We start from the raw sequence: 23,475 nt of genomic DNA, 5'->3' as shown, positions 1-23,475 counted from the left end.
AGAGAAAAGAGTTTAACATTTGGCAAGCTGAGCTTGTAATGCATGTCTTCTCCGATCTGTCAAGTACTATTCCCTCGCCTTTTTTTTTTTTTTTTTTTTTCGTTTGTTTTGTTTTTCAAATTTCACATGACAACAATATCTGTCTTCGGTTGGTTTCTCCGGTAATTGAAACATGCCACGAACATTTTAGACTTCAATGGAATAAATACAAGATGGTAGTGTATCAAACAGATAATTGTTATTTGGGCGATGTACGGTAAATGTTGTCCGTTGTCAGCGTTGAATAGTTACCCAAGCTGGTCATCTACTCGCGTGGATCACATGTGTGTGGATATGAATCCATGGTAATCTCTTTTTTAGTGGATCCGTACTTTTGAACTATTGTATGACGTATTTGATTGATATATGTGTGAATTGTGAAAATTATTGCAAATACGTTCAAATGTCAACAATTTCCGGTTCAAATGAATGCTAGTGATTGTTTCGGATTCCTAGTATTTGATTTGTTGTTCGAAATTCATTTGCTGTCGCTATCTTGACAGTAGATTCACACTCATTCGTAGCAAGAATTCTCGTCATGTGCGCTCAGAATAAATCCATCTCAGAGATCATTCATACGAATACGCACGATTCGTGACAACCTGAATGTTTGAGAAGACTCCAACCGTGAGGTGTTCTGGTTATTGAGGTTCACGGTAACTCTTGTGGCCGATCACTACGTAGTATGACGTCACACAACCACAGAAGTAAGATGTAATTTATAACAATATTGACACATTACTTCATACAGCGTTTCATTCCAATTATTATTTCATTTTATCGATTATATTCATAGTTTCCCAACTACAGGTTTATACCTCACCGTCCCATATCCAACATTGATGACGTCATATATATTATAATCGTATATCAAATGTCACATCGGCATTTACGGCCATGCTGCAACACTTTTGCGATTTGAAATTTTTTTATACAAATTTTGATTCGCATAATCAAACGAAATATGATTATTTTGGCGTGGTAAAGAATTCCATACGGAGTACATGAACACAGATTTGTTTAAAGGGAATAAATTAAAAATAAACAAGTTGGTATTCGAAGGTGAAGACGTTATTTTTGGCTACCAGGTTGCAGCCTAAGGCAAGCAGACGAATGTTTGATTGGTTATTCGCAGGCGATCAGTTCCACAGTATGACCAGGTGACCTATCTGCACCCAGGCGACGACTGGGTTGCAAGCAGACGACGAGTTCACCACCAGGCAGTCGGATTGCACCCGGGCGACGACCGGGTTATAGGCAGACGACGAGTTCACCACCAGGCGACCGGGTCACCAACACCACGTTGGGGTAGATTAGCTTTACAATGGCAAACAGCCAGATACAGCAGACGACCTCGTATAATGACGTAAGCGGAGCCATATGAATAATGGTTTGGATTCCACTCAATAAAGTTATTGAGATTTCTCGAAGTCTTGGAATTTTCGAAGCCGCTTCCAGCGTTTGGCAAACGTGCTTCCAATAAAACTGGTGGGCGGAATGTCACTTGAGTCGTTATACTAAATACCGTTAGTATGGTGGTAAGGTGTAAGGTATCTGTTTGGGGGCATATCTGAGTCTCTGCAATCATCGTCGTATTTTCCTGATGTTTCCCTATTTATTGTTTTAACACATGTTACTATCGTCTGCTGGTTGTAGCAAAGTTGAAGGTGACATTTCAACACTTTGTGGATGGTGACCTGTCACATGATTTAAACCGACAATGCCTTTATTTATTTATTTATTTATTTATTTTTGAAACAACAAAATTTATGGGCAAGTTTTAGCGGGAAAATAAATTTCAAGTCCAATTAATTCTCGTTGGTTTTGATACACATCTTAACAAAAATAGAATGTCGATTAATGTATTGTGGTTTGTGGGTGAGAGCGAGAAGACATGTTTTAGATGATTCTCCAATACCACGAGACAGATACCGGTTGCCTGCTCGTTGTATATCAAAATACACTGACTACTAACAATATTCTGCTTGTCGTTTATTGACTATCATGCCAGTAGGTGCACTAAAGCCACCGGCGGGATGTCTATCATAGATTGAGTAGTAAGCCAACGAGTGTCGATACTCCCTGTGCTGATGATCATTTAATTTAATTGTTTCCGTGCTACCAGGGACAAAACACTAAAACGAAATGTGGATCTGACAGGGTAAGGTCACGTGGGAAAACCACAGGAACGCATTGATGGCGGCAATGACTTGTTTATAGATGCGTTATTCTTATTCAACGTGACGTCATCCATGAATGCACATAATAATGTAACAGCGTTAGCATATTGTGCGAATTACTCTTTCAGTAAATTTCTTAAAAATAAAATTAATGTGATATATTATAAGTGACATGATTGGCTACTCACACTCACGTGATTTCTCATACGTCGCGATATTCAAATATACCCACAATGCTATAATATGTAAACATACGATTGATAATAGTAGTGATTTTGTTGTCTGCGACAAATACGATTTTAACAATAGAAGACCAGACGTTATATTCATTTCTTCTCTTAAAAACGCTGCATTTATTGATATGTTTTAGTATTTTTTTCTAATCCATATAATGAACACATAAATAAATGAAAACATCGACGTGTAACATGACGTGTATGTATGCTAATACCTGGGCTGCACATGCTTGTTTTTTTCCGGCTGCCCGTTTCACCTATATATTTATTTTGTAACACAAACTTTAAGGTAATTTTATTCAGCATGACATGAGAAAAAAAACCCATAGTCCGGCTTTAGTTTTAAAAATTCGTTTGAATTTTCACCTCTTTTTAAATAATTACTTAATGCACTGCAATGCTGGTGGCGGTGCTTGTTCGATTGTATGCCTACACCACAGTATGTGATGTAACAGTCACGAAGCTAACACGAAGGATATCGATGATAATATTTGCAAACACCACAATACAATTTAAGTACAGGAAAGGCAATAGACATGCTTACCAAAACTAGATAACGGACGGTAAATACACACGTTCATCTCTCAAACGCATACTTTCCTCTGCGTAGTACATTATGTATCATAGTCGCGAGGACCACTGTTTTTAACCATGTGTGTGATCATATTTTTTGACTTTATTTCATTTTATGCCGTTATTCAAAACACTATGATAAAAAAAATCATATCGGAACTACTTTTTATTCAAAAAAGTTCCCAAAAGTCGATGATTGAGTGGAATTAACGAATTGTAATACAGCTAGAAATCCGTTTGACGGAAAATAAAGTTGAGTTCTTCATTTTCGATAACATGTGTTTAGAAGCGGAAAGGAAAAAAACATCGATTTCGCGGTGTCGGCTTTTTAGGCGCATGAGACACGTGTCGAAGATATGTTAAGTGACTGTTTTAGGTATTGTTTTACGGTGGCAATGAAGCAGAGAAGCGTTGGTGCAAGCTGCCGACTTGGATGTCACAACATTGTGAGTTGTAAACATAACACTATATGCCAATAACAACAAATGATTTATTCGATTTGTATACTTATTTGCTGGATAGTGTGAATGGAAGGAAATCATAACTTCCCACGTGTAAGACACGATATGTCGATGGTCATTTTTGTCTACGCTTTACCTAGCAAAATGATGACGGTAATTTTGATTCATTTGCCTCATTGACTCGAGTGCCTACTTAATACGAAACCTGACACGGCCATGTTCTCTAATTTGGCCATGTGGTGAACGGGAACAACTCAACCGATGGCGTTCAACTTGATTAGCGGTATGAAGCGGACATCGGCTTGAATTACTCTCACCTAAAAAGACTAAGAGATACGGATGGCTGGAAATCCTAATTACCATCGGAATTAGGAAATAATCGAAACTGCAAAATCAAAACGTGCTGAGTGGTGGAACACGGACTGGCCGTATGAGAAGATGCAGGTTCTCTTTTTGACTCCAGATTGTGTTTCGCTCAAAGATCTGAATCAACTTTATTCTCTTCATCACTCCCAAGTCTGCTGCTTTCCTGTTGAGAGTATTAATATTCTACTCGAACTGCCAGGTCGCTGGTTTGATTCACCCCTCAGTCGTTCGTTAGGTTTCCTAGAAAATGCGGGCTAGCCATCCTGATTGATAAGATGTATTTTATCCGAAAATGACTATTAATTAAACCAACAGAAATCAATGCATACCCGTAACGTCAACTGATGAAGACCCGTCGCTATCAGCTGATCAAATTGTAACCGCCAACCAGAATTTTTGTTGCCATATGTAAATGTCAAAATATTGTTTGTTTGTTTGTTTTAAATGGCATATTGTCAGAAGAAAGATAATAACATAACCAACTCAATCATTAACAGCGATGTTGCCATGGTGACCTTAATCAGGCAAAGACGCGAAACCTATTGAAATTTACATATTGAACATAAATATCAATATATGAAGTAACCAAGCTGTCACGTGACAATTATATGCGATTTAAGTTGATTCACAAAGTTGTCACAAAATCTATTTTTATTTGTCCTCACAAAATGTTTATGGAAGTATTGTTTTCCGCAACAAGCAAAGTTTGACTATATCTGATGCTGCGCATGCGTACTTGGCATTATAAATTCTTGGGGTTACTGTGTGGTGTCCGTTTCAATACCGAGCATTCTATTATTAAGGAATCATTTATCCACGGCATCCAGTCGAGATGAGATGTGTATTTAGTTGATAACACCACCATCGTGTTTTAGACTGAACAGCAATGAACGGGCTGCGAAGTAGTTGTCGCTATACACCACTGACGGGTAGTTGCCACGAGGGTACTTACGATGACGAGCATCGGCATCATGAAACATATAGACGTCAACAAGGAGCATTCTACCGGACAATGTTAGCCGACTCCATGCATATCAACAAAGGAAATGAATGCTACGATTTGGAAGATGGGGAGAACGGTGACGCTGATGAAGATGAGCATCTAGAGCATGTCTTCGCGCCAGGCTATACGGGACAGTCACAGAGAAAGTGTTTACTATGGGCTTGCAAAGCATGCAAGAAGAAAACAGTCGCTATCGACAAGAGAAAGGCAGCCACAATGAGAGAACGAAGACGCTTAAAGAAAGTTAACGAAGCATTTGAACTTTTGAAGAGACATACAAGTGCCAATCCCAACCAGAGACTCCCAAAAGTAGAGATTCTACGGAACGCTATTGAATACATTGTTAGACTCGAAAAATTGTTACATGTGGAAAGATCCTCGATGTCAATTGATAAACTAGACTACGACTCTGGTAGAGAATCGGCGAGCCCCAAGGTAAGGTGGCATTTAATTATTTGATCTAGGCAATATATTAGGGGGCATCTCCTGTGATTGTTATGTGTTTTTTTTAATGTGCTGAGTCATGTACCCCCGACCCCGTTGACATATGCCCTTGCTGTTTGGCTGTACCCTAAGCTGAGCGCAGTCCGTCATATCACCACAGATTGTGTTGTCGTTGGAGAGTAGCTGAATTGAAACAAGTTTTATGCTGCACGCAATTAATGATTTAACGCAGTCCAGTTAGACAAATCTGTGAAACAAAGAAAATATCCACCCTATAAGCACGCACTACGTCATTGAGCTTGGAAAGCTGAACATAACCGTTATAACTCATGCGTGGTATATTGTCATAAATTCAAGAGTTTGGTTTGGTGCACTTTTTAGACACTATAACAAACTTAATGATAATATGTATGCGATTTTTAAAATGCGAAACAAAAATATCAATTTATTTTCCGTTTATTACTTTATTCGGGTACTCTAAACGAACTATTTGAAACTCATACTTTGTAATCGTTTGTCCTATCTCAACAACTCTGGCAGTACTTGTTCTGAGATAAGTTTGTTTGTATTCTGCAACTGCCTGAAGTACATTCTCCTATTACCTGTACAATTTGTTGGTTTTACGCAAGGACACACAATTAATCTGTTATACTTTTTCTAGAGCTTTTTTTTCAAGACTCGGACACATTCATCTTTCACTCGGGCTGATATGTTGTTTAAATTGTTAGAACTTAATTGTTCTCAGAGTTTTTGTTTATTGCTTTTCTTTATCTCTGAATCCAGTCAAAACGTATGTTAAAACATAGAAATAAAGAAGACGAACACGTTGAAAAAAAAATATGTTTTAATTCCATGTTGCATTGCGTTGCGTTGCGCTGCGTTATCATTTAAACGTTATTACAATATATGATAAATTCCGAAATTTTTAGATTTAAACAAAATAACCCCAAAATAGAATGGTTTCGTTTGTTTGATAATAACGTTTACAGTCGGAAGACGGAAGGCTAGATTGTAACGGTACAATCGAACCGTCGACATCTACCCTGGATTTATTGTAAGCGTCGTACTAATGAACTTAGTACCCAACCAAAATAATTGTTCTGTGTTAGTGTTTAGTATACATTGCTTGCCTACACGTGTGAGTATAGTTTTACCTCACTGCTCGTCTGATCTTTGATTGGTCACACTGAGTATCAAATGTTTCAGAACTCGTGCCACACACCCGGCAAACATTGTTTCTATATACCCCATGGCATATTTGAAATATAATTAAACTATATATCCCAATATACAATACAGATCCACTCAAAATGTTTGTTTAGACGACCAGACTTGAAGCAAAAACGTTTCAAAACAATGACCTTCTTAAAATGTCAGTTTGTTGTGATATTTGGATTGAGTAAGTGTCATCTTACGGTAGCTAGAAAAAAAACTTGACCTGCTCTGTATTGGTAGAAATAAGTTTATTTGAACTAAGTGAGATATTTTAAACACATCACGCTTTTAGTTTCAGATAGTACTAACAATGTACCTATATCTCTTTAAGTTGATTAGTTTGCTATCTTCGACGTTTTAATACCACGAAAATACCACGCAAAAGTCGAGAAAGTGAGTAAATATACGATATGAACATGTTGTGTGTGGAATATGTTTCATACGGTGAATGAAAGTTTCGTCCACCATATATTATCTCGGCCATGCAGATGGTGGAAGTCTTCATATTTATTTTTGGCTTACCGACAACTCAAGTGTTACAAGTAATACATATATATTTCTTATTACAAGTGGCCGAAAATTCCGCCTTCTGAAAAACGCGTGGACGAAAATTCCGCCTTCTGAAAAACGCGTGGCCGAAAAGTCCGAGGATGAAAATGGTGGCCGAAACTTATTCAGTTAATTCTGTGAAAGCAGCGACAGTATACGTGAAACATATTGGAAATATTAGACATGGATTTTGAAATTAAACGATGAAATGATATTAAAAAAAAATTATGTTAAAGTTAATGCGATAGGCGGGAAACAACAGTCATTTTTCAGTAAATTCTGATGGAAAATTTGCTTCAAAGTGAAAAATACATTTATACCTAAAGTTCAAAGGTCAACAACAAATGAAAATAGATTTTAAAAACGAAAACGGATTTTAAAAATAAAAACGGATTTTAAAAACGAAAATGGATTTTGAAACAAAATTCGAAATTTAAGAACAGATCTTAGAAACGAAAAAAATTTCAGAAGCGAAAATGTTATTAAAAAGGACTATAAAATAAAATAGAATTATAAAAATGTAAATGAATTGTAAAAATGATTTTATAAAATTCCATGTTGCGAGTTAGCTCGGTTGCCGTACTATACCGAATATGGTCAAAGATTGTAAATTTTGTTACACAAAATGTAACTACTAATGCGTGAAATTCCTTAACGCCTGTGTCTGTACTGACCCGTTAACCCCACTCCGCCCGTGTTCATCCCTTGTTTCAGTTTTGTCTGTTACCTCAAGGACTTTCCACTATGGTTCTAATTCTCTCAATGTTAATAAAATGTCCCGAGGCAGGTGCAAATAGGTCTTAATCAACATGGTGCGATACTCGTAAACGCACTAATATACTCCGCATATGACACAGTCGTATCACTGAAACATCACGCGCGTTAATATTACTAGAATTTCCTTCCTCTTTTAATGACTTCACAGCAATTTTCAAGTTGTATTTTTGGGATCAGAGATTAGCAAAGTATGATCATGCGCTGGATATTCACTTTTCAATATCCGCAGTTTTTTTTTTTATAAATGCATTTTTTTTTATAAATATCACTAATTGTGTGTTGATACATGGAACGGTATAATGTGCAGCCCCGGGCCGTCGTCTACCACGGCGTGGCAGTGCGTAGCCAAGCAACTTGAACCGATGGTTGTGATTGCGAGCGACGTTCAGCACCGGTGGTCCATGGTATTCGATCGTTGTTGGCGGCATACGGCAGATACATACACTACAAAATTAACAATTAATTGATAAACATTTTTAAAAATTGTCTACGGGATATCATCTTATAGACGAATCGCACTATAGTCACAGCTTCGTCTGTGTTCGATTCGATTTAGGTAATCCGTGCTTTTCTTCGGCAAATTGCCTTGGTGCAAAGAAGATTCAAACTCGTTTGTTCGAATTAAAACTGACTTCACGCCGTTTGCTTTACGATCAAATGTCTGATTTCAAAGTGGGATTAATTCCCCATATACCGGTCTCTTTAGATCTTAGCAAAATAGCTAGCAGTATGGCCATTATTCGGAGATAGCGATACCGATCAAAAACACGTGACGTGCTGAGTTGATATGCTTTGGAATCCATCAGAATTTATGATAGGTGGGGGACAGTTTTCTAAAACTATTTGCCATACCCCTGGATGCATGTACAAGAACTCAAATCGCCACAGCGTCTTGACAACCGCTTTCATGTTGAAGTCGGTTATTCCGGGTGTTCAAACTTTCCCGGACAGCACACATATATACCCTTTACTCGCCATTTGACCACGATCATTACGAGGCACATATGCTCGGGTAAAATACACGACTTACGTCGATTCATTTTCAGTCGTAACGACTATTGCACTTCAAATTATGCTTTATAAATCTAACATCATATTCACTGTGACCGCAATGTGCAATCGAATACTACGCCTGTTTGGTGGAATTGGAAGGAGCCTGGAGGAAGTCTGTTTACAGACTGAGCTAGCGATCAAATCAACGGGATTGCTGTTTTTCATAAACATGGAACCACGTAAGTTGTGTTGGTAGGCAGCGTGAGGTTGGCTCCCCAAGAACACGGGACGGGACAGATAAACTTGGGTAAACACGGAAGCCGTCTCAACATCGTTTCCGTGGATTGAACATGACAGCAATCTCACGGAGAACATCGTCTTAACATCAATCTCGCCTCTACACAATCTCACCCTCTACTAGAATATTGCAGTAATTTTGTAGACGAACTAGGTGAACAACCTTCACTACATCTTTTACATCAATTATATAGCACTCCTATATTATTTATTTTTGCTGCTGGCGAAAGTCGTTGAGGCCGTGTCTCTCTACAAAATTTCGCAATTTTGACTGACTCTGAAAATTTGCAAAATATGTAGAAATGATTAATTTTGCATGAAACAATAGACCTTTAGCCAACCAACCAACCAAAACAATCATACCACGGACTTCCACCGGAAATAGAACTTCCCAGAATGCACGGATTGCTACTAGCTTTATGTTTGCCACGGATGGATCTTTAACCAGAAAATTGCACAAATTTATATTGCAAAAAAAAGCGATGAAGTTGTTGTTGGATTTTTGGTCAAATACACGTCATTTGACAAGCATAATGGAATGTTCATGATGAAATACACAAAATTTGTTTAAATTGATTCAATCATAAGGTTTCACCCAGGCTGAGATTCTGTTTGATTGCAGACGATTAGGGTAGCGATGATGAGATGGCGAGGAATTCTACCTTGCCCGTTTCAACGTTCCTACTCCCAGTTTACGTTGGCATATTTTTAAAGTTTTAAAAATTCACCGTGAACTTGTTATATTTCAAAATATTGCAAAAATATGGTATGCCTGCCATATACGCGAAGTTAGATGCGCAGTAGACACTAAATACAGCAGATTCACGCATCTCACTAACATGTGGTAGGTAAGGATGTAAAATAAACACTCGTGTCACAATCATTTGTTTTTGTAAGATGTTTATTTTCATTCCCCTAATTTGACGATAAACTGAGTAGAAATACGAGTCACGTCTTCCGACCCTGTCAATCCATCTATGCAGGCCAAACAGACTCGATCGCGGTGCCGTGGTTCGCTGTAATCTAATGTAACGTTTAACTGATATATGGGTGAGACATTGTGTTTTCCGATCAGGACGGTAATTAAACCGTACATGCTGGCAATACTTAAAGCGCGGTGGTCGTAGCGCAGCGCGTGTTCGAATTTCGTGTAAATAAACAATGTATTTTTACACGCGTTGTATACGTCGCTATGAGTCCCATATCGAACAGAACGCGACACGACGACTGCCTTTAACAGTATAATATCTCGCTATTATCGAAAAAAAATCTGTCCAAATTTTCGCTAGAGACAAGTAAATGTATTTTAAAATTTTACCTTACTTGAGTTCTTCTACATGGCAATGCAAACGTGTAAATTTTCACTTCAACAAATGTATACACAAATAGAATTTTTTAAGATTTTTATATTTGTATTTTGGTAGATATTGTACATTCAATCATGGTAATTTAATGACGTAATTTAGTGATGCACAAACTACGTATCGCAGTAATTAATAGTACGTACAAGTAATTCACAACGCATGCGTATTTGTGTCGTTTTATTTTCACGCAGTGTAAAATTCGACTTCATTTTGGGCCAGTTAAAGAGTGTTAATGTTTACAATTAAAAACTGTCGTGTTAGCACTTAAGAATCAAGAAAAAAATCAAAATGTCTTATATTTATTTTTGGCACAGAACGCATTGACTTTCTAAATACTTGAATTGTCTTCTATGGAAAGTTTAACTGTATTGAATGAAATATCTAAACATCCCAGCCTTGTAACAATACGGTACGTGTCACGTGACTAGCTGGACATCAATATTCCGACACAGTAGTCGTGGAACACATTCGCTTTTTTTTCCTAATACATTGTGACAAATTATTTATTAAAAGGCTAGATATTTAATAAGATGGATGTCGATAACGCTGCATGTAAGGTTTGCGCATCTGATAAAGCAATTACTTGTTCATGACTAGTGTATAGATTTCACGTCCTCGTCTATAAGCATGCGGCTTACAACACACTATTAAACAACCAGCTTGTATTCAGCTTTGCAGACTAGTGTCTTACATTGGGTGACCTCTATCGATAAAACGGATTTTTGAGTTCACCAACTGGTTGTTTTACTTTAATTGTATGGAATGATTGAGACATTTCTCAGTGAACCCAGTGAATGCAAACCATTGTTCCCCCGTCGAATGAAATGCATCAGTCATTCGTCATCGCATAGATCCTGCGAGAAAACATGAAGAAACGTCATCAATTCGATTTATTCTAATTAGTATTACGTCATTTGCTCCATGTAACCCAATATGAGGTTCCATCGGAGAGTGTTCGAATTAAATTAATTGAGCGATAAACTAGAATGATTTCTGTAAAAACACTGTAATTGTTTGAAAGGTCAGGGATCAAGGTGTCCTGGACAGTTACTCGGCGTCGCCAATTGATGTTATCAGCGAACAATATTAACAATATTTAAAGTATGAGTTTAGTATTAGAAACAGAATTAAGAGTTTTCAAACCGTGTTTCTGAAATGTGCTGATAACTGACAGGTTGACCATAAAAATATATGTATATGCGCAGATCTGCAAACTTACAAAACGATAAGTATTTGATAGACGATAATTACACCAACATCATCGGGGAATAAAAAATGTACCTCAAAACTTATGTGACCTGAAAAAAGTACATTTTGTTGTACCATTTCCCCCACCCAGAGTATGGCTTTCTTTTTGTTTTTAGTATTTCCTCTGACTCGTTAAAGTACGAAGTACCCGGTCATCTGTGGAAACTCCATATACCCCACGTGTTAATGATTAGTTGGGGATGTCGCGGAAATGTACAAAGAAACAGCTTGAAACTAACGATTCGTGAACAAAGTTATGATACTTCAAACAGAGTGTTCTGTCTTGTATCGGTACGGTTGGTTTAACGCTACTGATAAGTTAAATAAATATGCCTAGCCTATGAGACCCTCTAATGCTTTCAACACCTGTATATCGTTTCTACGTCCTTTCCTGGTAAAAAAAAAACAAAAAAAAAACTCTTTTTCCGGCGGGTACTTTGCAAGATCTGTATCGTATATGTGGGCGACACCGTAATCACTTGTCCACCAGAGCATGTCAGAAAAGTATAAATTTTGTTGGCAAGAATAATCGGGTGTATGTCAGCACTCAGTAAAAGCGCATTGTTGTAGTCGTCTTATTTTAAAATTTATTTTTTATATTATTTGAATATCCTGGTCATTAGGGCGTTGTTATTACTCAAATATATTGACATAATCACGCACATGAAGGATGTCCATTATGTGTATTTTATATCTGCGGTTGGGATAATTAATTAATTTATTTATTTATTTATTTATTTATTTATTTATTTATTTATTTATTTATTTATTTATTTATTTATTTATTTATTTATTTATTTATTTATTTATTTATTTATTTATTTATTTTGCTAAATTCTATTCATAAATCCCTGGCAATAACTAATTTTCAAATTTTATGTATTCAGTTATTTCTCTATAAACATATAGTTTTTTTTTTGTAATTGTGAACGCCCATGGCGATAGATAAAAAAATGATAATTCAAACTAAGATGTAATGAAACGAAAAGAATGAATATAGTGAAAATATTAAAATATATGAAATAAAGAAGTATATTCTATTTACAATGTAGTTAATTAGATTGACGTTTTCTTCCAAGTCGTTTACTTTTTGAGTAGTCAGTGGCATTTTAATATATATTGTTTGTTTTTCGCGAACGACAATCTGTTCTCTAAATCCCTGTAGCCTAGTCCCAATAAAATAGATTTAAAATTTTTTGAATGAAGGAAAAATCTGCACATTTTTTATAAAATGTACATGGATAATTTCAAAAAGATATATTTAAATAACATAGGCACACTGACAAAACAAATCTAACTCAAAACAAAGTGACGGTAAAAATCATTGCCAGAGGTAATCTAATCTATCTTCCCTCCGAGAATTGGTAGTAAATATTTGACGGCTTAGTACAAAAGTTTTACTCTAGCTCCCTCTCCCACATGCACACCGCGAGTTCATACTATTTGGAAAAATGTGTAACATTTCCATATCTCCAATTTCTATTAGAAATAGTGAATTACGCGAATACGAACTTGGAATTTAAGCGTGGTACCCGTTGTTCGATATGAGTCCCATGCGACGAACATAGTGCGTGTAAATTACTTTGTTTATTCGAAACTCGAACGCGCACTGCACGCCGACTCGTCGCCATTTAAAAGTGTGTACAAGTAATTTAAAGCGCATGCTCATCTGAGTAGTGCTATGTCATGTGAAGAATGAATCCTCGAGTTATGATGTACTGGTGTTACCCATCGCCTTTAATAAAAAATATCGGAAGTGATTGTGTGTTTCTTTAAACATTTCCATCCTAACCAATAAATAATGTAAATAATATTGGCTATAAACCGTGGCCCTGTAGTCGTAAACCCAGCCTGAGTACTCGGACATGTGGTCACGTATACTAAAAGCATCGTATATTTTGTTCGTATTTATTTATTACTCGGGACAAAAGACAAAAACATACAAGCTCCTATGCAAGCTGGCGTGTGAGAAAAAACATCCCTTCTACGAAAATCTTCTGATCTTTGATGCCTGCAACATGTTCCTCTATGGGATACAATTCTCTAATCCCAATCCTGTATGTTGAGTGGTTATTGGGATAGAACATAGAACATAGATCCGTGTGCAGTCGGCCTGGGAATCTAACCATTAATTTCTCAGGCAACCTCCTCTCTCTCAAAATATGCGACGGCGGATGGCACAACCGCAAGTGTTCTTTCATCCGATGGTTTGACTCATCCTGGTGAGAGACATGTCGTAGAATAGAATGGAATGGAATAGAATAGAATAGAATACAATAGAGAATAGAATAGAATAGAATAGAATAGAATAGAATAGAATAGAATAGAATAGAATAGAATAGAATAGAATAGAATAGAATAGAATAGAATAGAATAGAGCAGCAGTGCCACAGCGTGTTTTATGGCCACCTACTTTTGTGACTTGTTCAGTGATCGGTCATGACACACATGTCATAAATCGATTGTATGTAAGTCAAAAACGATTAGGTCAATATACTCTGTCAGTTTGATTTACCGTTAAAAATGTCTACGCATTCATGCAGGACCATCCATGTCAAGGCTTCCGTCCAACTAGAAACATCCACCTTCAAAATTCCACGTACTAAATTAGACGTTTTGGATAGGAAAACCTGAGATAAAATGTGTAGTTTTTGTACAAGAATTGATAAACACATCGTCCATTTGGGTAACAAACCCTCGATGCATCGATGAAAGTCTCTCATTTGGGTAACTCGTCCCTGATAAGCTAAGGCAGTCATCAATACAACTCTAATACCGTGGTGAGAGTCACCCATTTGGGTAACAGATCCCTTATGTGCCATAAGGAGGGTATTCACTGATAAGAATTACAAAGATGACGTTGGATTTTTCAACAAGGGTAAACAAACTCAAAGATGCCTGTGTATTTACACATAAGGCATGTATACTAATTTATGACGCGTTTCTATGCCAACAAGCATACGGTACTGATTTAAACAAATATTTCCTTTTGCGTTGTTAGTGTCGGTGTGAGTGCGGGTAATAATTCACTGAAGGGCGGTCTCTGCGATGTGCAACATATCCGATAACCCCAGGAGAGAATCACCCACTATTGTCGTAACCTTTGACCTCAAACCGGAAATGTTATCGACTTATTGTTTTAACATCTGTAGCTGCACGTTTGCGCAATATCGGCAATTAACCTAGTTTTATCTCAGATTACTACGCGGCTCGGCTTTTAGCTCATAGATTAATATGCAGGCCGTCTTTTCAATACCTACTTAATATCAAACAACCCGATCAGAATTTATACATATCGTATTTTATAAGGCTTAACATTCCCTTGCAATATAGATTTCATAAATACTTACCAGCAGAACTTATTTTGTAAACAAGTAGATCGGCGTACTGAATATAATGTCGCGGAGCCTGTGATGGTCACGTGATAAATAGACACGTTTAACTGTACATATTTCGTTGTATCTTAAAATGTACTTGCCATCAATTTTTATATCACGTGACCTCGTCGCAATTTGTAAATAGAACAATAGCAGACAAGTTGATCTAAATAGATTGATCACATGACTATTCCATAATACTTGAGCAACACATTGATATGACCTTTGACATGTTGGATGGTTTAACCTAGTTCTTTGTCACTTTAAACGAAATATGTAAAAATATAGTGTATATTGTACGTTCATGGACTTGACATTGCCAGTATTGTAAAAATTAGTTATTTTATTCAATGTATGTATTTGCAATAAAATATGGGGACACTGTTTTAAATCTATCGTACAGATACTGGGCGTGTTGTTGTTTTTCCGTTACGTGTAATCTGACTCGATACATTCAATAGTAATTTATTTCTTACTGTCGATGAAAAAAACACATAATAATAAACCTTCTTAACTCGAACGTAAAAGTGTCGTAATAAAACGAAAATCGATATGCCTTTAAATAACTATCAGTGTCGCGTGACAAGTGATAATTTACGATCTGATCGTCTTAGGGTGTCTCATCTTTCTCGTTAAGTCCTCTCATTTGAATCTAATTATAGACACTGTAAGCTATTAATTATCGATGATCTAACTTCCATATGGTGGTGTAGCTGCAGCTCCCGTGAAAGTCAAATAACTGTCGTCGTGAAAAAAATATAATTTGAATAATTATACAGAATATAACATACTAAGTGTGTATTACAAACAATTGAATGCAAAGTTGCAAATTTGTCAAATTTCCACTGACTACCAGTACGTATGAATTTTGGCTTATAATATTTGATTGTTTTTGTTGTTTTTTCAAATGTCATCAATGAATTTGATGGTCGCGGCTAACACTTTTGGGGCAGAAATTTACCGAATCTTTGTTAGATTATTTTTTGTCATTGGCTGTTTTGAATTCCACAGAAAAAAAAATTGGGGTACCCAAACCAGTATTTGAATTTCATCATGTACTTTGTTCTTTGTTCATTTCTAATCCACAATAGCAAGGTTTAATGCTATAGACAAAACGCAAAGTCACTGTTACCATAGAAATAATATCGGGTACACTTGATTGGTATTTTTTTTAGCTCCGCTGTCGACTTTGTCGAGCGGAGCTTATCATATGAGTGATTGTCCGTCGTCGTCCGTCGTCCGTGTCAATGTTTTACTTTTTCGACTTCTTCTTGAAATCTACAAGCCTGAATGCTTTGATACTTGGTGTATATGTACCTTGGGTAGACCTCTCTCAGATTTGTTCATTTCATGATCATATCTTCAATTCTCTAATTTTGGTGAATATTTTTGTCATTTTTGGTAAAAAGTGATATTTTTGACTTCTCGTTAAAAACCGCAAGTCCAATTACTTTGATATTACATATATAGGTACTACATGTGGATCTCTCTCAGATTTGTTCATTTTGTAATGATATCTTTAGTTCTCTAATTTTGGTGAATATTTTTGTCATTTTTGGTAAAAAGTGATATTTTCGACTTCTTGTTAAAAACCGCAAGTCCAATTACTTTGATATTACATATATAGGTACTACATGTGGATCTCTCTCAGATTTGTTCATTTTGTAATGATATCTTTAGTTCTCTAATTTTGGTGAATATTTTTGTCATTTTTGGTAAAAAGTGATATTTTCGACTTCTTGTTAAAAACCACAAGTCCAATTGCTTTGATATTAAATATATAGGTACTACATGTGGACCACTCTCAAATTTGTTCATTTTGTAATTATATCGTCAATTCTCTAATTTTGGTGAATATTTTTGTCATTTTTGGTAAAAAGTGATATTTTCTTCTTGTTAAAAACCACAATCATTTATGGTGAAAAATTATATTTTTGAATTCTTGTTGAAAACAGCAAGTCCCATTGCATTGATACTACACATATTGTTCATTTTCTAATGATATCTTCTGTTCTTTAATTGAAATGTGCATTGCTAACAGCGGAACTATCTCATCCGAGAGGCTAAACTCATAGTTGCTGTCGACATAGGAAGTAAAGTAAGCAAATAACACCGAATAAACGGCAAGGTAAAGACTATGTCTAATTATAGTAAACACGTACTGCGTGCGTGACTCGAACCGGCCGCTCGCGTACGGCACCTAATCGCCTAGCTTCACGCCACTACACGTCTTCCCCTCGGCCACCGGGCATACCCAAAAAAGGATGCTTAATAACCGAGCTTATTACGTGCAGAGAACATGAAACCTTTTTTGGTTTATGTATTTTTATGGAATCTATAACTCAACAAAAATGTCATGCTTTTAAAATTTCCACGTTTTTAAGTTATACTGGTATATCGAGTCCATCATACATTTTTGAGTCAAGTCAAAATAACTTACAAGATTGGTCTGATTGACAACAAATTCAGTCAATCAGAAAGAAGCTTATTTTTTAACAGGTTCTTCCATCATGTCTTGTATAAATGAATCGACCAACTGAAATTGTTAGCTTCTAGTAACACGTGTCTGTCTATGGTATCAGTCACATTGGTCACATTTGTATTGAATGCATAATTCCTTCCTCACCGTGTTTTATAATGTGATATCATTTTCTACTACAAAAAAAAATGTTTTCAACTTGATGACGTCATCATAACAATTTTCATATTATTTTTTACCTAGCAAAATGTTTGAACAAGAGGATAAAGCTATATCGGATATCTTGGTCCGTGTACAGTATTCGAGTCAATACGAAACTACATACAAAACTGTGCCTGATTGGCCGTCCAAAGCTAACACCCAATAGTCGAACCAATCAGAAATCTGCTTGTTGTGCTAATTTTTCGACCTATTAAATTCTCGCTTGTATATTTGTATTTTGATAATGGCCTAATATAGTTATGCTGTGTGAAGCCTTAAAAAATGTTTATGTGTGCGAGTAGATCTTTTTTAACTTTTTCGCTTCACCGTCCCATTTTTGAATAATTGTCTCACATGAATTTTCTTGGTTTATCTTACAGGGAATGGGCGGTTCTCTTAGCAGCAGTCCTGTCTCCATGTCAACAAGTCCGCTATCTTTTAATTCTGATAAATTACGTCATTATGGTGAAAATCCACGTGATCACGGTATCAGAGGTGAGTCTCCTTTTATGGTATAGTTACAATTATGAATTTATAATTATTCATACGTCACGTAATTTATAATTTATTCAAACGTCACGTAATTTATAATTTATTCATACGTCACGGATTTTTATAATTTATTCATACGTCACGTAATATAATTTACAATTTACTCATACATCACGTAATTAATTTATTCACCATTGAAAGTCATACGTCATGTAATTTCTGGTTATAATTAAATCAACACTTTTTACTTATTTACCTCCTCCGTCTTTGGATTGTTGTCTCTCTGGCTGTCTGCAGAGTAATTAAGTAACGCATAGATAGAAGCCCGGGGCAAAATAAACATACAGGCGGAGCCGATGCTATTTAGAGCTGAAAACTGACGACCAGTTCTGTCAATCGCATATCTAAGTTTGAGACAGAGTGTCTAACAGAATGCTCTGAAAGCTGTAAAATTGGAAGGTTTACAGCATGAAAAACAAACTTGAATGAGAATAAATACGACATTTCTGAAACACGTAAAACCTTAACAGGGAATTAACAAGAAAAACAATATAATATTGAAACACACCGTGACAAAAAATGGAAATATAAAATATAATAGAAACGAAAATAACAAAAATTAATATGACAGTTAAAATAAAAACAAACAAAAAAATTGAAAACTTTATCAGGTCATACATCAAAGTTAGTTCAAATATTGTGTCAGGAAAATAATCTAATAAGTGTTAAGAACTAGTTCTCATTTAATATTTAGGAAGATTGTCTTTAATTAAAACATGAACTATTCGATTAGATTTTAGGGGAGATTTGGTTGTCAGGGAAACTGGAATTTTGGAAAGGATTTTTCAATGTTACCAGATTGAACAATGATATCATATAATCATGGCAAGTTACTACGTACTCATATTTTGCCTGTATTGTTTCGTGTCCGATATGAAACATTTGGTCGAACATATCAAGATGGCGCGAACAATGATGTACCAGCTATAGTGGCTATCTGTGACATAGTATACTTTTATTCCTAGGGAATTTTGAAAATATTTAATGCCATATAGACATTCCCCACAAGAATATTTATTCGGGTGTTGCACATCCACGCCCTTTCAAACCATTTGACACAATCCACTATTAAGTTTTACAATCTTTGGATTTGATTCGGAGCGAATTTGATATGATTTGCTGGGATATCGCATGTACGGGCTAATTTACATTATCTTGTCACTGTGTCTGATATACCACAGTTGGCATTACATTGGACGCCTCAATGAATAAACCCTCCGGTGGAAAGTGTATTGCATGATTTTATGCCAAACCGTGTTACTTCTGACTAAATACGCTATATATCAAATATCATAGAAATCACAAATAGTACATATCTGTATAATCACGTGATGGTTACGTAAACACAGTGGTGTTTATTATCATAAATAAATAAATAAATAACAAACCCTTGGAAATGTTAGTATAGATTATTTTTGGTGATATTTATCTTATTTAGCCAACTATCCGAACCATGTCAACTTTTTTTTTTAAATGTTTTTGTGCCAGGCGACAGTCGTGGACATTGAGTGTCACTGTTGTCTCTCCTGATTTTTGTTGTAAGTGCATGTCAATTTGCTTAAAAATAAATGTTATCTCTCGCTTTTATCCATATTCATTTACTATTTCATTCAAGAGTGGAAGCAGCCAATTAGGGGAAAATGTGGAATATTTCGTTTAGCGGAAGGTTCCATCAAATAAATCTGACAACTTTCCAGAGCCATCTAAAGAAGGGGTACTTAAACTTATTGCCAAATAAACAATGACTTTGTGTTTTTGATTAGAAAATCGGTAAAACTACATATGACTGACTCAGAGTTTCATAATTCAAAAACAACTTTTGGATCAACGTCGGTTTGCTGTTATATTAATATATATTAATTACTAATTAAAGCATTAATATAAAAGTAATGGGCAGATTTCCCACTAATTCAACAAACTTTCCGAGTTAGAAATAAATAAGACGAGTGCCGGCAAACGCAATACAAATATTTGTGTTTTTATTATTACAATTTCTTGTCCCTCTTTTCAGAAACCATGTTTCCGTGATGATTTTAGATGAAATATATATGTGTTTATTTATATGCGTTACTTGAAATAACAAAATGAATACGCGATTTGTAAAAATCTGAAAACATCAGTTACAAATTGCCGACACGCTTGAATGATGGCCCCCGTTGAGTGTATAATCACAATAAAATGAACAACGCCTGTCTCTATTATCTGGTCAATTTCGTGCCTGGCTGCTGTGTAATGGAAAGAAAACAACAAAAACTATTTATGTTCGCCACCTTTGAGCAACTGCTGATAAATTATTACATGAACCGAAAACACGATTTTGTACTATATTATTGAATTAGTTGTACTCAGTCCACACCCGGATGTTATTATGATGCGCGCATGCTATGACGTCATCCGTGAACCCAAGGTGTTGAAAGAAGAAAGTTGATAGTATCTTCCTGTTCAAATTGTTTGCCAATTTTTGTAACACAAGCTATTTTAGACTTCTTAAATCGGCGAGCCCATTGCTTCGATATTGATACTTAAATTTTTGGTAAAACGGGGTACTTTCGACTTTTTCGTGACGACAATATTTTTGTCATTTGTTGGTAAACAAATCTTATTAAACAGCTGCCTAACTACAATGTATACAGCGGAGCTACATATTCAGGAGAAAAACTGTTTGTTTGTGTGTTTTTGTTTGTGTATCACAACTATTTGCCCAATAAAAATACTACAATTATGATGGAGATAACTGGATACAAGTGCAGTACTGTTTATATATCGCTATGTATGTGAATAATATAATTACATTTTCTAGGCTGCAACAGCATGGTATGAACAATGAATTCAGAAAAGTTGTTTCTTAATATGGGCACACTTGTTGTTTTCATTAAAGGGCGTGGGTCGTCGCGCATGTGCATTGTGTTTATATTCATTACTTTTCCCAGACTTCAATGCGTCCCGTAAATGGCAAGAGCGAATACGAGTTTTGAACTTGGTGTGATGTGAACAAAATACTGACTTTGACTCATAATATTCGTCATTGTGTTTTAATCGCCACATAAATTGCCTAGCTAAACGTTTCATGTTTGTACTCGTTGCTCTGAGCAACATTTCAAGTCGCCGTCTTTGTACATATGGGACCTACATCTCGCGCATGCGTGGCGCAACGACCACCGACCTTTAATGATATAAATTTATCAAATGTTGGAAACGTGATAAAAATGTTCGGAATATACGATTGTACAAGCGTCTAGCAAAAGTCGTCTTTAATAAAAAAAAGATAATTTATTCTATTTTTAGAGAGACTTAGGTTATTGTATATCTAGAGTTAGTATTGTGTTATCGTGAGTTTGTTTGTTTTTTCGTCTGTAATTAAGGGGTGTGTTTGCCATCTGTGATTTAAATCTGTGTTTGTGATAATTGAGATTGCATGTTATGTTCTGGACCTGAATGCGTTCATTTAATCATAATATGTTTGTTTGTTTGTGATTTCAGGGTATGACAATGTTGGTGTCTCCAGTCTCGATAGTCTGTCACTCATAGTGGAGAGTATTAAACCTACGAGCGCCACCAACGGCGACAACAATCCCACAGATTACATTGATGAATCTTAAAAGCCAAGTCGAGGCAGCAAGTCCACAGCGAGCCACAAGAAAGAGAACTTTGACACTAATTTCTGGATTATTACCCGATTTTTTCGCCTTATTTCGACTGATTCTTCGTAGCCTAAGTTTAAAGTTTGTTTGTTTCCAGAATTGGGCTATGGTACAAGTGGACAGCAAACTAATAATACTATATTTACTATGACTATCAGTGCATTTGTGTAGCAATGTGATATCATATTTAAGAATAATACAGTTTTCTACCTCCGAAAGTTGATGGATTGGAATTTTAGGTGACTTTGTTTGTCAACTTGACTCAATGTAACGATCTCAGGTGAAAGTGATTACCTAAGAGGTTCAATATACATAGTACAAGAGTAGTTACACTTGTTTACTCTACATTCAATAATATATTATGTAAATACCGTGTATTACTGTAGCAGACATGTGCTTTGAAATACGGTTACATTTTTTAAATGTTAAGCTCTATACCATTCTGTATCGTAAAATGTGATTTGATAAATTTAAATGGCGTCTCATCGCGTTGTGTTCGAAATGGGTCATACTCGTTGTATACAACGCGTGTAAATTACAGAGTTTGTTTTTACACGCACTGAGTGAGGATCGCCGACATGTTATCATATGGACGTAGAAACCTGGCCGTGTCTCATATGCACATAAAGAATACTGGAACGTGGTGTGTGTTGACATTGTTTTATTATTTCAGAGTTGTTCACATAATGGTACTTTAAAGCGGGAGAGTCGTCAGCTGCGCACAGGCACGCGCGGGACGACGATAACAACACACGCTAAAAACGCAAAGTCTCATGGGTAGACGCTTGTTTGTAAACAATGACACGCCATGGCTATCTGATGCATGCGCAGGTGACAACTCCCTCGCTTTAAGTCATTAATTACGACGAAAGTCGTACCACGTAATTTTCACATGATCCCTAAACAACAAGTTCACATATTTTGGGGCGTGTACGAAATTTTAATGTTGTAACCTGTTTGAATGCGTGGGATAGATATGCTAAAGAAATGAAAGCAAATCGTCCGTTTATCTTTTTTCTTTTTTGTACATAACTACATTTTAGTTAATAGTGTGTATTTTCAAAGTCAGTTTATTGGATTAAAACAAAACGCTTCGACGTAAATCATATCTCAGACCCGTATGTTCAAATACACCGTGATATACCGACTCGGTTCCAGTCTCTAACGAACCAGGGAGCTGTACAGCTGTACAGCTCCCTGAACGAACAGAACAGAAACTGTAGTATACAAATCAGTCAACCGTAAGACGTTTTCGGTACGTCATGATGCAGATTACGTCACCGGTGGTTGCAATGGTGTCACGTGATCATGTATGCTTGTTTCCTGTGATGACTCGTTTTATACCAGATTTTTTTCTTAATACTCGTTTGACTTGGTGGGACTAGAAAATCTATACACAAGGCGGTTACGTAAGACGGTGACCAAACATGATAAGTACATCCTCTCAGCAAAATTATGAGCAAGGTGATTGCTATATCTG

The 23,475-nt window shown here is 36.1% G+C and overlaps 1 protein-coding gene across 1 annotated transcript; it reads left to right on the top strand.

Annotated features, from left to right (window-relative positions):
- The first annotated feature begins 4,732 nt into the window (after positions 1-4,732).
- On the top strand, positions 4,733-23,098 carry myoD (myogenic differentiation protein). Its single transcript, NM_001164956.1, is given in 3 exon segments — positions 4,733-5,293; positions 18,183-18,297; positions 21,835-23,098. Coding segments are annotated over 3 exon segments (786 nt in total). The 5' UTR covers positions 4,733-4,741; the 3' UTR covers positions 21,954-23,098.
- The last annotated feature ends 377 nt before the right edge of the window (positions 23,099-23,475 follow it).

The sequence above is a fragment of the Saccoglossus kowalevskii genome, chromosome 12 (assembly GCF_978046115.1).
Source record: "Saccoglossus kowalevskii chromosome 12, keSacKowa6.1, whole genome shotgun sequence".
Taxonomy (NCBI): Eukaryota; Metazoa; Hemichordata; class Enteropneusta; family Harrimaniidae; genus Saccoglossus; species Saccoglossus kowalevskii.
Note: the sequence above shows the minus strand (reverse complement) of the source record. Positions and strands in the feature narration are given on the sequence as shown.